This window comes from Alligator mississippiensis, chromosome 13 (genome assembly GCF_030867095.1).
Source record: "Alligator mississippiensis isolate rAllMis1 chromosome 13, rAllMis1, whole genome shotgun sequence".
In the NCBI taxonomy this organism is placed as follows: Eukaryota; Metazoa; Chordata; order Crocodylia; family Alligatoridae; genus Alligator; species Alligator mississippiensis.
Genome location: NC_081836.1, coordinates 6,578,282 through 6,593,562, shown reverse-complemented (window position 1 = coordinate 6,593,562; position 15,281 = coordinate 6,578,282). Strand labels below are relative to the sequence as shown.

General features: G+C 42.5%; 1 protein-coding gene across 3 annotated transcripts in view; it reads left to right on the top strand.

Annotated features, from left to right (window-relative positions):
- PRDM2 (PR/SET domain 2) overlaps positions 1-15,281 on the top strand; it is a 109,662-nt gene that overhangs the window by 71,290 nt on the left and 23,091 nt on the right. For all 3 annotated transcript variants that reach the window (XR_009456171.1, XM_059716258.1, XM_059716259.1), the window contains exons 7-8: positions 4,536-4,646; positions 7,545-12,033. Coding sequence is in view for 2 of the 3 variants with exons in the window: in XM_059716258.1 (XP_059572241.1) it covers positions 4,536-4,646; positions 7,545-12,033 (4,600 nt within the window). In the remaining variant the exon portion in view is untranslated. The remainder of the gene's footprint in view (positions 1-4,535; positions 4,647-7,544; positions 12,034-15,281) is intronic.

The window sequence follows — 15,281 nt, the reverse complement described above, 5'->3', positions numbered from 1 at the left end:
CCCCAGAGTCCTGCCTACAGCTGGCTTTTTCATGATGGTGGTTGCCAGCTTCTCTCAAGGACAGCAAGCAGGAGAGACAGAGTCCAGGCTGAACCCTTTCACATCTGCTCTCAAATTGGCAGCCAAAAAACCTGCTAACTTGCAAGTGGCTGTGAAAAGGTTGAGACTGGACCCCCCCCTTGCTGCCCCTAAGAGAAGCTAAGCTGGTGGTCATCTTGAAGCACAGTGTCTCCATGTTTCTGGTCTACCGGAGAAAAATCAGCCTCCCGCTTAAGACTGCCTCCTGTTTTGGAGGGATGACTTTTGGGGAAAATATGCTTGTGATATGTAAGTAAATACGGTATGTCAGTGATTGATAGCCAACACTACACGGATGTTGTAATAGCGTACATGCTATCAGTGCACTTGGCCTGACTAATTACAAAAACATAGGCAAAGAGAGAGAGAGAGGGAGAGAAAGAGATGAGAAGCACATTTGCTATTAACTGAATGTGGCAAGAGAAAATGGAAACACCACTGAAAGTCAAAAAAATATACATGTTGGCCATTCCCCTTTTGACCTGTGTCACTGTAGGAAATTCGGCTGTTCTCCATCTGTTTCTTTCACTCGGTTTTCTTTTGCATCTCTCTTTTGCGATTCCTTTTATACACACGCATACAGATCGAGTTCTGCCTTTCATTTACCCTTTTGTCATTGTTTCCATTTCACTTTCCCTGTGTTTCATTCCTGTATCTTTCTTGTTTAGACCAAGTGGAGGATCCAGCTGGCAGTAGCAGCCATGTAGGACCCTTCAGGAACCTGATGGTAAGTGCACGTGTGTACTTATACTCAGGCTTCCACCAGGTTCTGTTCTGTGTTTTGTCCTCCACGGGCTTCTGTTGGCTCCTGAACTCTGTAATTGAAAGAATATTAAGGGACAAAAATCATTGGCTAATCACTTGGTATCCGTCTTTTTGAGTGTTGCAGGTATTGCTTTTGCTTGGAAATGTAGTGGGCAAAGCATGGCAGTCTTCAGGTTTGTCTTGCTTGAACATGAAGAGTCTAATTGACCTTTAGAAAAGAATTAAGAACCAGAAAGAGATGGCAAGATGAGGCTAGTTTCTACATCGGAGGAAAACTTGAGAGAAGCGGTTGATTATCTTTTATTCCTCTTCAGAAATTGATCTGACAAATCTAAAATTATATGTGCATGCAAATCATCTTGCTGGCTATTCTGAGCACAAGGGCAAGTTAAGTACTAGATGAATCTTCACATCCAGTGTATTTAAGTTTAAAGGTCACAAACTTGAAAAACTTCCAACTGTATCAACTAGGCTTTTTTTTAAAGCAGGAGGCTGTCAACAGGGAACTTCCAAATTACCTTCTTTCCACCCTGAAACTAAGAGGACTTTTAGTACATCACAAGCAGTTCAGTGACATAGAGTAACTGATGAGGAAGTAGCTAAAATTCATTTATGAAGCCTACTCTCCTATTGATGATTTCCCAATTCAGAATCATAGTTTTGGGATTGCATTTTTTCTTTTTTTTTCTTCTGTAAAGGGACAGTTTTGTGAAGTTTATATTATTTGAACATATAATAAAAGTAAGAGCAAACTCCTTGTGACTGGTTTCCACATAATTTTACCTAACAGCTTAATTACCAAAATACACGTCTGTGCTTCCATTTCAGAGTTCTTACAACAGTTTGGCAGTAGGCTGAAATGTAGCCCTCTAAGTTTAAAAGTGTCCACCCAGTAATTTGTCTCACTCAAATAGCCTGTAGTAAGATGTAAGCCAAGGAAAATGCAGTCTGAAGCCACTGATGCATTTGATACAGAGGTGAGGACCTGAGAGACTCCAGGTTTTAAGAGCACTTTTTGTTATCGTAGAATATCTCTGTTGGGTGCCAGAACACTTGGTAAACACATCTGTAAATCAAGAGATCACTCCAAACCTGACTTGATCTGGAGTGAGAGAGGGAGCTGTAGCATTCTGCTGGTGTTTTCAAGGAGCTGTTATTAGGCTGTTATTAGGCCTCAATGCCAAAGTTGCTTCAGAGACTTGGAGGCTTTATCCAAAGGTTGTATAAAAATTGGAACACGTGAGGATGTACGAACAAAGTGATTTTTTTTTTAACCCTATTGTGCTGAGTGTTTGGGCCTCTCTAAATACTGTAATTTGACATTTTCTTTAATGCATGTGCTAGAGCTACAGGAGCATCAGCTACGCTGCTGTCAACTTTTAACAGGAATCACAGCTGGCTTAGCAGAGATGGCTGATGGTATCCAGCTTTGAGTCCTTTAGTCTGCAGTTCTAACACAACAGCAAAGGTTGCGAGAATCATGACCTGATGTAGTATTGAATTGTCAAGGTTGGCAGGCAGAGATGTGCTTAAATTCATTTCAGTCAGTCTGTGAACATAAGAGAGCACACTGAAACATTGGACATTTTCCAGCCCCACTTTCCCAGGTTTTGGTGGCTCCTCTCATGATCGTAGGAGCAGGGAAATTCCATAGAGACAAAATATTACAGTTTGGGACAATGTAATGAAACATATGACTTCGGTTTAGAGAAGGAGTATTGCATATACTGTATTAATGAACAGCCCATAGGTGTAAACCTGTGCTTGGTTTCGGTTGCGTAGGTCATTTCTTAATGCGACGGAAGACTGGTAAGGTGAAAGAAAAACAAGAGTGACTCAAAAAAATCTGAAGCGCACTAAGAAAGGTTTGGAGAACAAATTAAACTTGAATCCATATTTTCTCCATCCTTCTTAAAGAAACAAATTGATATTTTGGGATCCAAATAAAAATAATAATTATTCTTTTGTGATGGAAAGGTGACTTTGAGTGATGCTATAGCAGCATCCTTTGACAATTACAGTAACAACACATTTCTTAAAGTTTGTTCAGAGGTAACAAAACATTAGCAGAAGTACAAAATACCTTAAGGAGTAAAGGAACAACTTCAGATAACATTCAGACCATGTCACGCCAGGTAAGTCCACTGTTTGAGTATCAGAATATATTTCTAAATCCTGTGTTTCAGTGGCCAAAGGAAGGCCAGCGTGTTATTTTTTTGTCTGAGAGGGCTAGCAGAGAAGTGGTGGCATCATTCCAATGCCTGGGTGTATAGATGCTTGAAGGGAACAATGTAATATAGAAGTATGAGGCTGTCAAGGATGTATACTGAATGAAGACGTAAGGAAAACATGTTTCTACCCTACACTGCAAGTATCCCTACCCTTTTGATTATTTTGTGCATGGCAAGAGTCCATGTTTGCAAACAAGGAGAAAAATTTGGAGTGCATACCACAGAGCCATTTCATAGATGCTGTATCGGGCTTAAATGACTATAAGAATTTGGATAATGCCATATTTGGGTTTTCCTTTTATTCAGCAGTTTCCAAAATCACATCGTTAGAGTCTTGCTTTCCTTGGCATTTTTCTTCTGGGAGAAGTTCTCTGGGGTTTTTTGTTGCCACACGTGGGCTATTTTTTTGAACAGTGAATTATTTGTCTTGTCATCTAGAGTGACAGTGTTCAGGTCTTCACTTGCCTTGATAGGTCTTACTTTAGAAATAAGGGTTTGTTTTGGGTTTTTTTCCCCTTCCTGTCTCGTTAGGTTTGTCAGATTTATCAGAGTGCTGCTCAGAGGTTTTATGCAATATGGATAAATAGTTTATTCTGTTTTGGTGTTTCTTTGGCATTTTTTGGCATTGTGTCGTCATTTGATTTATTCCTGCTTATGTTAAGCATCTACTATGTCTGCAACAGACTGCTAAGTCTGTAATTCTGCTAACCATCACCTATTCCCTTCATTACATGATTTTTGCTTCTGCAGATTTTGTCACTCTTTATGTAAGTTTTATTCTATATCTTTTTCTGTAGTTCCTCAAGATCATATGGGGGGGGGGGGGGTTCTTTGTAATACCTATGCAGTTTTTGCTTTTGATATCTTCCCTACATCTACAAATTCGTTAATTTAAAAAAATCTACATAGAAGCATACAGGATGCAGAATGAGAGACCTGTCGATCCTCACTTGAGTGCCCCCAGATTGATGTAAAGCATTAATATTTGAGGCAATTTTATATTCCTTGTATGGTAGTGATATCTAGGTATCCCAGTGAAAGTGTCATGTAACTGGATCTAAGAGAGTTACTTATATAAACTCAATTACTTCTGTCCTCTGAGTTTGTGTTGTCAAAGAAAAAAGTTATTTTAATCTTCTGTTACTGGAGAGCTCATTGTAGCATTGCTTTTCATTTAATTTTCTTCTAGCCCCTCACTTACTGCTTTATCAATTGACAGTAATTGACATGGTATCAAATGAAGCTGGATATGTCATTTTTTACCTTTTTCTCTTTCTTCATTCTGTGCTTTGCCCTTTAGTGCTTTTTTGCATATGCTTTATTCATTCTCTGAATGTTGGTTTTAGTTTTAGATATTTTTTTTAAATCAATTATGTGCCATTTTTTGAGGCTGGGAACACACTCACTCTCTTGCACACTTTTCTGAGCAGCAATACACTTTTTTTTCCCTCTTTCTTTCAGGGAAGAAAAAAGCCCAAGAGGGTAAAAACAAAGGAAAGAAGGCAACAGATACAAAGCAGAACAAGACTGATTTAGATTTTACTTCCATAGATATGAAGGACTCTAAAGACGGTAAGAGATTTCAAGCATCTGACTTCTTTATTTTTGTTATTTATATTTTAAAGGAATTCATTGCATTTATTATCTGTTAAGACAAGAAGTAGTTTTACACTGTTTGCGCAACTATTAAAGTGGTAGGTAGCTTATTTAATCCAGTTTGTTTTCAGAAGAATTTATCATGAGTTTGTAACTCTCTCACAATGTAGAACATTTAGTTTAATATGGAAGTTAAACAAAATCTAGTACCTTCAAATATAGGATTTTATAGAAGAGGACCTAGAAACAGGACAACGATGCAACTCAGTCTTTTGGAATCCTGGTAGATTAATTGCATTGTGCAGCAGCTGCCTGCCCTGGTGTCTTGTCTAGCCATTAGGGCTAACGTACAACACGTAAAATGTAATATAATGCAAACAGAATAAAACACTAGCCACAAACACCAAGGATGATTTATCTAAATGGCAACCTGCAAAGATTATTTAAAAAATTGGCTTTATGCCCTTTTTCACTTTCTGGTGCAACTAAAATACCTAAAGGTTCGTATGATTCTTTTCCACTTGTGGTTTGTTGGGGTTTTTGTTGGGGGGAGGGGGGTTTAGTTTAAAAATATCAGGAATGTAAAGATTGTCTTCCCTAGCACTGCTGGAACAGGGGGAGGTATAAGTGAAGGTGGTGAGGGCAGCAATTACTAACTTTCATTCAGGTTCCTTTCATCCCATTTCCCCTTGTCACTCACCAAAATAATAATAATAATAATCTGTGCATCTGACAAGCTCCTGCAGGAAGTGGCAAAAGGGGAATTTTATGGATAACTTGTTAGCACGCTACTTGTCAGCAGCCGGTTGTTCTGCGGATGATACTTGCATCTGGAAGCAGGTAGATGAAATTATCAAGGCTCACGTTTGTGAGAGCCCGGCAGGGCAAATTATGCTGAGGGGAAACCAGCACGGGTTTGTGGCGGGCAGATCGTGCCTGACCAATCTGGTCTCTTTCTATGACCAGGTTACGAAACGCCTGGACACAGGAGGAGGGGTGGATGTCATACACTTAGACTTCAGGAAGGCCTTCGATACGGTATCCCACCCCATACTGGTGAACAAGCTAAGAGGCTGTGATGTGGATGACTGCACAGTCCGGTGGGTGGCGAATTGGCTAGAGGGTCGCACCCAGAGAGTCGTGGTGGATGGGTCGGTCTCGACCTGGAAGGGTGTGGGCAGTGGGGTCCCGCAAGGCTCGGTCCTTGGACCGATACTCTTTAATGTCTTCATCAGCGACTTGGACGAGGGAGTCAAATGTACTCTGTCCAAGTTTGCAGATGACACAAAGCTATGGGGAGAAGTGGACACGCCGGAGGGCAGGGAACAGCTGCAGGCAGACCTGGATAGGCTGGACAAGTGGGCAGAAAACAACAGGATGCAGTTCAACAAGGAGAAATGCAAAGTGCTGCACCTAGGGAGGAAAAATGTCCAGCACACCTACAGCCTAGGGAATGACCGGCTGGGTGGCACGGAAGTGGAAAGGAATCTTGGAGTCCTAGTGGACTCCAAGATGAACGTGAGCCGGCAGTGTGACGAAGCCATCAAAAAAGCCAATGGCACTTTATCGTGCATCAGCAGATGCATGACGAATAGGTCCAGGGAGGTGATACTTCCCCTCTATCGGGCGCTGGTCAGACCGCAGTTGGAGTACTGCGTGCAATTCTGGGCGCCACACTTCAACAAGGATGCGGATAACCTGGAGAGGGTCCAGAGAAGGGCCACTCGTATGGTCAAGGGCCTGCAGACCAAGCCCTACGAGGAGAGACTAGAGAAACTGGACCTTTTCAGCCTCCGCAAGAGAAGGTTGAGAGGCGACCTTGTGGCTGCCCTTAAGTTCATCACGGGGGCACAGAAGGGAATTGGTGAGTATTTATTCACCAAGGCACCCCCGGAGGTTACAAGAAACAATGGCCACAAGCTAGCAGAGAGCAGATTTAGATTGGACATTAGGAAGAACTTCTTCACAGTTCGAGTGGCCAAGGCCTGGAACGGGCTCCCAAGGGAGGTGGTGCTCTCCCCTCCCCTGGGGGTCTTCAAGAGGAGGTTAGATGAGCGTCTAGCTGGGGTCATCTAGACCCAGCACTCTTTCCTGCCTATGCAGGGGGTCGGACTCGATGATCTATTGAGGTCCCTTCTGACCCTAACATCTATGAATATGAATCTATGAAACTGGCATGCACGTGTGCTTTCGGAGACAGTTTACATTAGCAAGAGGAGTCTGTGTTGTTTGATTCAAAAGTCTATTTTACGTCTAATTGGGAACCAGAAGCTAGGAAATGGAAAATTGGTTTAATGAGAAAAGCATTACACTGTGTTTTTAAAAGCAAAAACCCAGACTGGGGTTTTATATCATTCAAGGTCAAACAAAAATCCAAATAGCTTTGGGTAAAAATATTTGAAAAATAACCTTTCAAACTAATTTTCCAGACTCTTTAATGTTGGTGTAATCTGTGCTGAGGTCTGAAGAGCAAAACTTCTGCTTATTGTTTTGCTTCCCTTCATTAAAAAGCGATAAGAAAAGTTAATTGAATTTAATCCAAGACTTTTGAACAGAACAGAACATACAACATTTCAAAATGAAATTAAACCAAAAGCAAGTAGTGTGTTTCTTGGAATAGGTGTGGCTGTCACAGGATTTCATATTTCCTTAGTGTATTTGGATGAAAGGAACCCCCTACATTTTGCCAAGTAAAAGTCCAGAAAAAGAAACGGAATACAGTTTTGTTCTAGACTACATCATATGACTAGAATGAGTAATGTTCCAGGAATTGTGCATGTTAAATATCTTGTGTGAGGGTAAAGAATAGAAGAAAGGAACTAAATACTGTGAATTAGTAAACTAACTATTGTTTTTCTCTGCTGACTTTGTTAGGCCATAAAGAGGAAGATGAAAAGCCTTCTGTTTCTGCTGTGCTTTCATTGGAACAAACAGCTGTGATTCAGGAGATGGTAAATCAAGATGCACTTCCAAAACTGGTGATCCCCAGTCTTACAAGTGAGCAACAAATCATGTCTGAAGAGAAATCAGAAGCTATTACATCAGACGATTTGGAGGAAGAGGAGGAGGAAGATGAGGACGACGAAGATGAAGAGGAGATGGAAGATGCCGCTATGTCCATCGGAAGTGGTGGAAAAGAGTCTCTCCTGTGCGAAGAGAAGTTGGACTCTCCGGAAGAGCAAAGAAGTATGTCAGAAGACTCTCCAGAAAGCTCTCCAAAAAAAACGCCTGTTGTGAAAATTCCTAAAGTAAGAGGCGAATCCAATGGTGACCTCCAGGAAACCTTCATGTTTCCCTGTCAGCATTGCGAGAGGAAATTTACAACAAAGCAAGGACTTGAACGTCACATGCATATCCACATATCTACTGTCCATCATGCTTTCAAATGCCGATACTGTGGGAAAGCCTTTGGTACTCAGATTAACCGGCGAAGGCATGAGCGGCGTCATGAGGCAGGGCCAAAAAGGAAACCATTCTTAACGTTAGCTTCCTCGCAGCAGTCAGAGAATATTGCTGATAACCAAATACTTGTAGATGATGGTCTAAAAGATGAACTAAATGTTTCTAATCTTGCACAAGACTCTGCAATCTTGGATCCTGAGAAGGTCTCCCAAGAAATGTCAAATTGTGCTTTTGTGGAAGAGAACAAGGAACCCAAAGAATTGCATCCTTGCAAATATTGTAAAAAGGTTTTTGGAACTCACACCAACATGCGTAGGCACCAGCGTAGGGTTCATGAACGTCATCTTATTCCCAAAGGTGTCAGGAGAAAAGGATACTTTATTGAAGAACCACAACTTCAAACAGAGCAGGCCCAACCAGCCCAGAATGTGTATATAGCAAATACAGAGTTAGAAGAAGAAGGTGAAGCAGACGATGTATACATTATGGATATTTCCAGCAATATTTCTGAAAATTTAAACTACTATATTGATGGTAAAATTCAGTCCAATAGCAGCACTAGCAATTGTGATGTGATTGAGATGGAATCCAACTCGGCAGAGTTGTATGGATTAAATTGTTTAATTACTCCAGTCACAGTGGAAATTTCTCAAAATGTAAAGGTTACGCAGGTGCATGTGAATGATCTTCCCAAGGAGCCCTCAAGCAGTGGAAGCAATGAATCAAAGAAGAGAAGAACAGCTAGTCCTCCTCTTATACCAAAAATAAAAACGGAAGTAGATCCAGAACCTGTAACGCCATCAGGTTCATTAAATCTTCCTCTTAGCATTTCAACAGCTGAGAGTTTACCTTTTCACAAAGAAAAAAGTGTGTATTTGTCATCTAAATTAAAACAACTGCTTCAGACACAGGATGGTAATAAGATAACTCCATCAACTGAAATCCCTAAATTAGGACCTGCTGCATCTTCACCCATTTTGCCTCCAGTTTCTAGTAGGTTTAAGAGAAGAACCAGCTCTCCTCCTAGTTCTCCGCAGCACAGTCCAGCCCTTCGGGACTTTGGCAAACCGGGTGATGGGAAAACTGTGTGGAATGATACAGTTCTAGGTTCAAAGATGCCAAAGTTAGAAAGCCACAGCAACTCGCCTGCATGGAGCTTGACTGGAAGGGAGGAAAAAGAAACCATGAGCCCTCTTTGCTTTGAAGACTACAAAATATCTAAGGAATGGGCAGGCCCTCCTACCTTTGGTAATGTGTGCAACCAGCAGCCATTAGATTTGTCCAGTGGTGTAAAGCAAAGGTCTGATGTCAAAAGTAAGAACCAGGTTCCTTGGGAATCTGTATTAGATTTAAGTGTGCATAAGAAACCTTGCAGTGACACCGAAGTTAGAGACTATAAAGAAAATAATCTGGTGCAGCCAGCATGTAGTAGTATTAAGAAGAAACCGACGACGTGCATGTTGGAAAAAGTTCTACTGAACGAATATAACGGGATGGATGCAGCTGCGGAAAACGCACCAGATTTGAATAGGACCCTCAGTCCGTGTAAATCGACAGAACTACAACCAGAGCCCGACACTGAGCTTAGTCTGTCTGCGCCTTCTGTTGAGGCTCATTCACTTAGTTCCTGTACTTCACCTTTGCCTCAGATGTCTTCTGCATCATCCTCATGCCAGCTGCCCCCTCTCCTAACTCCAACAAATCCTCCTTCCCCACCACCTTGTCCCCCTGTTTTAACAGTTGCTACATCACCCCCTCCACTCCTTCCCACTGTTCCTTTACCCCTTTCAGATGCCTCTGCCAGTGTCACTCACACTCCTTGCCCATCACCACTTTCAAATGCTACAACACAGTCCCCACTTCCAGTCCTTTCACCCACAGTATCCCCCTCTCCATCCCCTGCACCTTCTGTTGAACCTCTCACTTCTGCTGTTTCACCTGGTCCTCCTACACTCTCCTCCTCCTCTCCCTCCTCCTCTCCCTCCTCGTCCTCCTCTTCCTCCTCCTCTTCTTCCTCCTCCTCCTCTTCTTCCTCCTCGTCGTCCTCCTCCTCTTCCTCCTCCTCATCTTCCTCTTCTTCCTCTTCGCACTCCTCCTCCTCGTCATCACCTTCCTCCTCCTTTTCTTCCTCCTCATCCACTTCATCTCCTTCTCCTCCTCCTCTCTCAGTAGTTTCTTCTGTTGTTTCCCCTGCTGATAATCTAGAAACCCCCCTGCCCATTATAGCTTTTAAGCAAGAAGAAATGGAGAGTGAACATGAGAAACCAAGAGAAGATCCACAGACTTCAAGTGAAGCAGGTGTAGTTCAAGAAACATTCAATAAAAGCTTTGTGTGCAATGTTTGTGATTCACCCTTTCTTTCTATTAAAGACCTAACTAAGCATTTATCTGTCCATGCTGAAGAATGGCCCTTCAAATGTGAATTCTGTGTACAGCTGTTTAGAGATAAAATGGACTTGTCAGAGCATCGCTTTTTGCTTCATGGGGTAGGAAATATCTTTGTTTGCTCAGTATGTAAAAAGGAATTTGCTTTTTTATGCAATTTGCAACAGCATCAACGAGATCTCCATCCGGATAAAGAATGTACACATCACGAATTTGAAAGTGGCACCCTTAGACCCCAGAATTTTACAGATCCTACTAAAGCGAATATCGAACATATGCAAAGTCTACCAGAAGATTCCTTAGAACTCTCTAAAGAGGAGGAGGATGAAGACCTAAATGACTCCTCTGAAGAGCTTTATACAACCATAAAAATAATGGCTTCTGGAGTAAAGTCAAAAGACCCAGATGTCCGTATGGGCCTCAATCAGCACTATCCGAGTTTTAAGCCACCTCCATTTCAGTATCACCACCGAAATCCTATGGGTATTGGCACCACTGCTACAAATTTCACAACCCACAATATCCCACAGACCTTCACTACTGCCATTCGTTGTACAAAATGTGGGAAAAGTGTTGATAACATGCCTGAATTACACAAACACATCTTGGCATGTGCCTCTGCCAGCGATAAAAAGAGATATACACCCAAAAAAAATCCAGTACCGCTGAAACAGACTGTTCAGCCTAAAAATGGTGTGGTAGTTATAGCTGGCACTGGAAAGAACGCTTTCAGGCGAATGGGACAACCTAAGAGACTTAATTTCAATGTTGAAATTAGCAAAATGTCCTCTAGTAAACTAAAATTAAGCGCATTGAAGAAGAAAAATCAGCTTGTCCAGAAAGCAATCTTGCAAAAAAAGAAATCTGCACAACAGAAGGCCGACTTGAAAAATAGCGCATCCGAGTCGGACTCTCACATCTGCCCATACTGTAATAGAGAGTTCACTTACATTGGAAGTTTGAACAAACACGCATCGTATAGTTGCCCCAAAAAACCCGTCTCCCCATCCTCGAAAAAAAGCTCATCAAAAAAAGCTGGAAGTTCCTCATCACTTGCAAGCAGTGATAAAGGCAACAACCAGCGTAGGCGAACAGCAGACGCCGAAATCAAAATGCAGAGTATGCAGGCTCATTTGGGAAAAACGAGAGCACGAACCTCGGGGCCCACGCAGATTCAGTTGCCCTCTGCATCTTTCAAATCCAAGCAAAATGTAAAATTCATATCGCCGCTTAGATCGAAAAAGCCAAATTCATCATCTTCATTAAGGAACTCCAGCCCCATGAGAGTGTCCAAAATGACTCATGCTGAAGGGAAAAAAACTAAAGCGGTAGCTAAGAACAGTTCTGGAATCTCGAGCAAAGCGTCTCGGAAGTTGCATGTAAGACTACAGAGGAATAAAGCCGTTTTGCCAAATAAGTCTGCTGTGGCAAGCAAGAAGAAGGCAGACAGGTTCAGTGTAAAATATAGGGAGAGGATTGGAGGACCTGTCACTCGGAGCTTACAGCAGGCAGCTAATGCAGACACAATAGAAAGCAAGAGAGATGAAAGTGCAAAACAAGAACTAAAAGACTTCAGGTAAGCTCTTCACTCAGTTTGACTAAAAGAGGAACATGTTTTATACCCGGGGTTCTCTCCAGCTCTTTTTCAAGTTTATCTCAAATTTTACAAAACTTGCAGCATGGTTAGCAGTTCAGTCAGGCTGAGTATGTTGTACATGCTTTATGCATTTGTTCACGTCGTGCCATGAACGTCATCTGAAGAAAGAGGTTGAATTGCAAACTGAAACGGAAATCCTGGGGGGGGAAACCAGTCAGTGTGAGGGCTAATTAAATTAAAACAAAGTTTGTATGTCATTTGAGATAGGACCTTGCTTTAACATCCCATATGCAATTATACATGAAAAATTCTGGATTAAATATGTATGTCAGGGTTCTTTCTCATCCATTGACCTAATAGTGTGGATGATCTCTGCAAGTCTTCTGTGCCTAATGTGAAGGGTAATACAGATAGTTTGGCCAATAATTACATACTTGCTATGCATTCATTTATTAAACTATGTTAACTAGTTCTCTCAGACTCTGCAGAGACGTAGCATTTGGAGCACTCCAGACAGCGGACAGATGTTCATAAGCTGAAGTAGTGCTTCAAAAACGATCCTCAGAAAATGAGCAACATCTTTGAAGTGCTCTAAAAAGTGTGACGGGTTTGCTAGGTCCTCCAACATCCCATCATACTCTATTCTGCTTCCCTCCCCACCTCTTGGGATACCTATTGTACTGGAGGGCTCGGTGTCCTCATCCTTTAATGCCAGTCAGTCCCCGGAGTGCTCTGCCTCAAAGCTGCTGAGTTTCCATATTTAACTTGAGTGTATCCAAAAGCTTATGCAGAGAGAGGGAGTTTGATCTTCAACCAAAAATTCTCATTGCATTTATATGGCCAAAGAGCTTTCTTTTAAATTTGATTTAGTAGTGGTTTGTTATTTTCTGGCAGGGTGGGGAGGAGTTGGGGGGGGGTTTGGGTTTTGTTTTGTTTGTTTTTTTAGAGATTATGCAGAGTAAAAGTCACTTCAGGTTTAATAAGCTATGAAACCTTTCTGGAACCATTCATTATGTTCTCCTGTTTACCTGTTTGCAAGCAAACAGTTTGAGAAAACGACAGTAAAGCATTTAAGCAGGGAACAGTTAAAAAAAGGATTTTTTCAAAGAATTGAGAGAGATTGAAAGTGTCATACATTTTGATTAGGGATAACGTGGTCAAATACAGCTTATCAGATAATATATGTGAATGCTCCCCTTTGTCAAAAATCTGGTACACTATCTTAAATGGAAATTTGAGGCTTGGAATTAAGGTGATATACTAGTTTCAATTTGAGCAAACCTGCTTTCTTGATCACCAGAAGAGTTTGAAGCATACTTCAGTATTTTGGAAGTTGGAATCCCATTAAAAGTTGTCCTGTTGACTCCTGAATCACTAATATATCTTTGCAAAAGTTAACAAGGATTTCCAATAGCAAAGTTGCTTTCTCTGGGTATTTCAAAACTCAAATGTGATGGACAAATAAGCTACTGAGTCTTATTTCTTTCCTATCCAAATAAACTATTCCAAGACTTAGTGGTAGCAGAGTTGCCTTTTTTCCCCTGATTACAGTACAGTGCTTGTGATTTAAATACCTTCCAATGCAGTTTTAAGGAAATATTTTGTTTGGAAAAAGAGGTTTCAGCACGGGTCTGTGGGTTATAAGGGAAGTAGATGGCAGTTCTTTTGAACCATAAAAGAATAACAAGGATATGCACGTACACAAGAAAGAAAGAAATTGAAGCAAGAAAAGGTTTGAATTTTTAGACAAATAATATATTCAAAGTCTTCAAAGAACAAGAGAAATCAACCAGCCCTAATTATCCCAGTACTTTAATGTCTCTATTACTTGCCTCTAAATTAGTTGCTTTCTTATAGTGCTGTCTGTAACAGACTGTTTTTACTAGCCAAAGATTTTTCATGAGACACTATAGTGGAGATGAGAGGAATTTGGACCTAGAGGCACACATCTTTGCATCAAGATGAACGATTTAAGCTGCAGTGCAAAGTGATCCTCTGTAAATTATTGTAAATACTTAAGGTGTTTCATGTTTCTGAAGGGAACAAGGAGTTACTGAAGGAGAGCTTTGACATTATGTCTCAAATAGGGTATGTTCCCCATCATTGGCGATGTATAGGGGGTGCACATGCACCCCCTGGAAGCTCCAGCCGCAAAACCGGAAGTGCCAGGAGAAGCGCACTTCCGGTTTCACCGCTGGCTTGGGAATGGGCCGCTGTGGAGCCGACGACCTGACACCCCCCCCCCCCCCAACTTGGAAAGCACCAATCGCTCACGTTCCCCATTGCAGCATACGTTCTGGGCTAGTCTTATGAATGGTTTTGCTAAAAAGGGACAATTGGTATCTTGTGGGAGTATTTCTTCTGAATTCCTAACACTAGATTTTGCATATTCACTAGGCCTGTGTGAAGCGGCTAGTATTCAATTTGAATTTGGCGGATTCGGGGGGCAGTGGTTCGGTTCAGTGACTCGAATCACTGTCCCGATTCGATTCAGCTGAATCTGATTCGGCACTTGTATGCATACATAAATAAGTAAATAAAAATTAAAAGCCTCAGATTACCAGGTGCTGCTGGGCAGGGGGCGATCCCTGCTGCTCCCCACTGCCTCACGCTGGAACGGGGGCCCTGCATGAGCCCTCTGACCCCCTCCCTCTTCCCCCCCCCCCCAAGGTGTCCTGCACAGGCCAGCTCTGGCCCTTTAAGAAAAAAACAAACTGAAAAAAACCCTCTGAACTCATGGCTCCTGCCAGCAGGGGGCGACCCCCACTGTGCCCCACTGCTCCGTGCCACGTGGGGGGCTGTGCACGAGCCCCCAAGGCCACTCCAGGAGCGGTGAGTCTTGGGGCTTTTCTCAGCTTTTTTTTTTCTTAAAGGGTCAGAGCTGGCCCAGGTGGGGCACCTCGGGGGGGGGGCTAGGGAGGGAGTGGGGGGGCTCATGCCAGAGCCCCCCATGCAGTGGGGGGCAGTGGGGATCCCCCCCACCCAGCAGCACCTGGTGAGCCCCAGGACTTTTCTTTAAAGTACTGAGCTAGGGCAGGCGGGGGCAGCCATGGGGGGGGCTGGCAGGGGCCCCCCCCCATGGTCCCTCCCCCACCCCTAGTACTTACCAGTTCTGAGTCAGCTGCAGCTCCCTGCTGCATCCACCGCGGACTGCCCGAATCACCAAAGCTTTTCCAAAGATTCGGAGAGCTTTGAATTGATTCGGACCTTTAAATTGGTCCCTGATT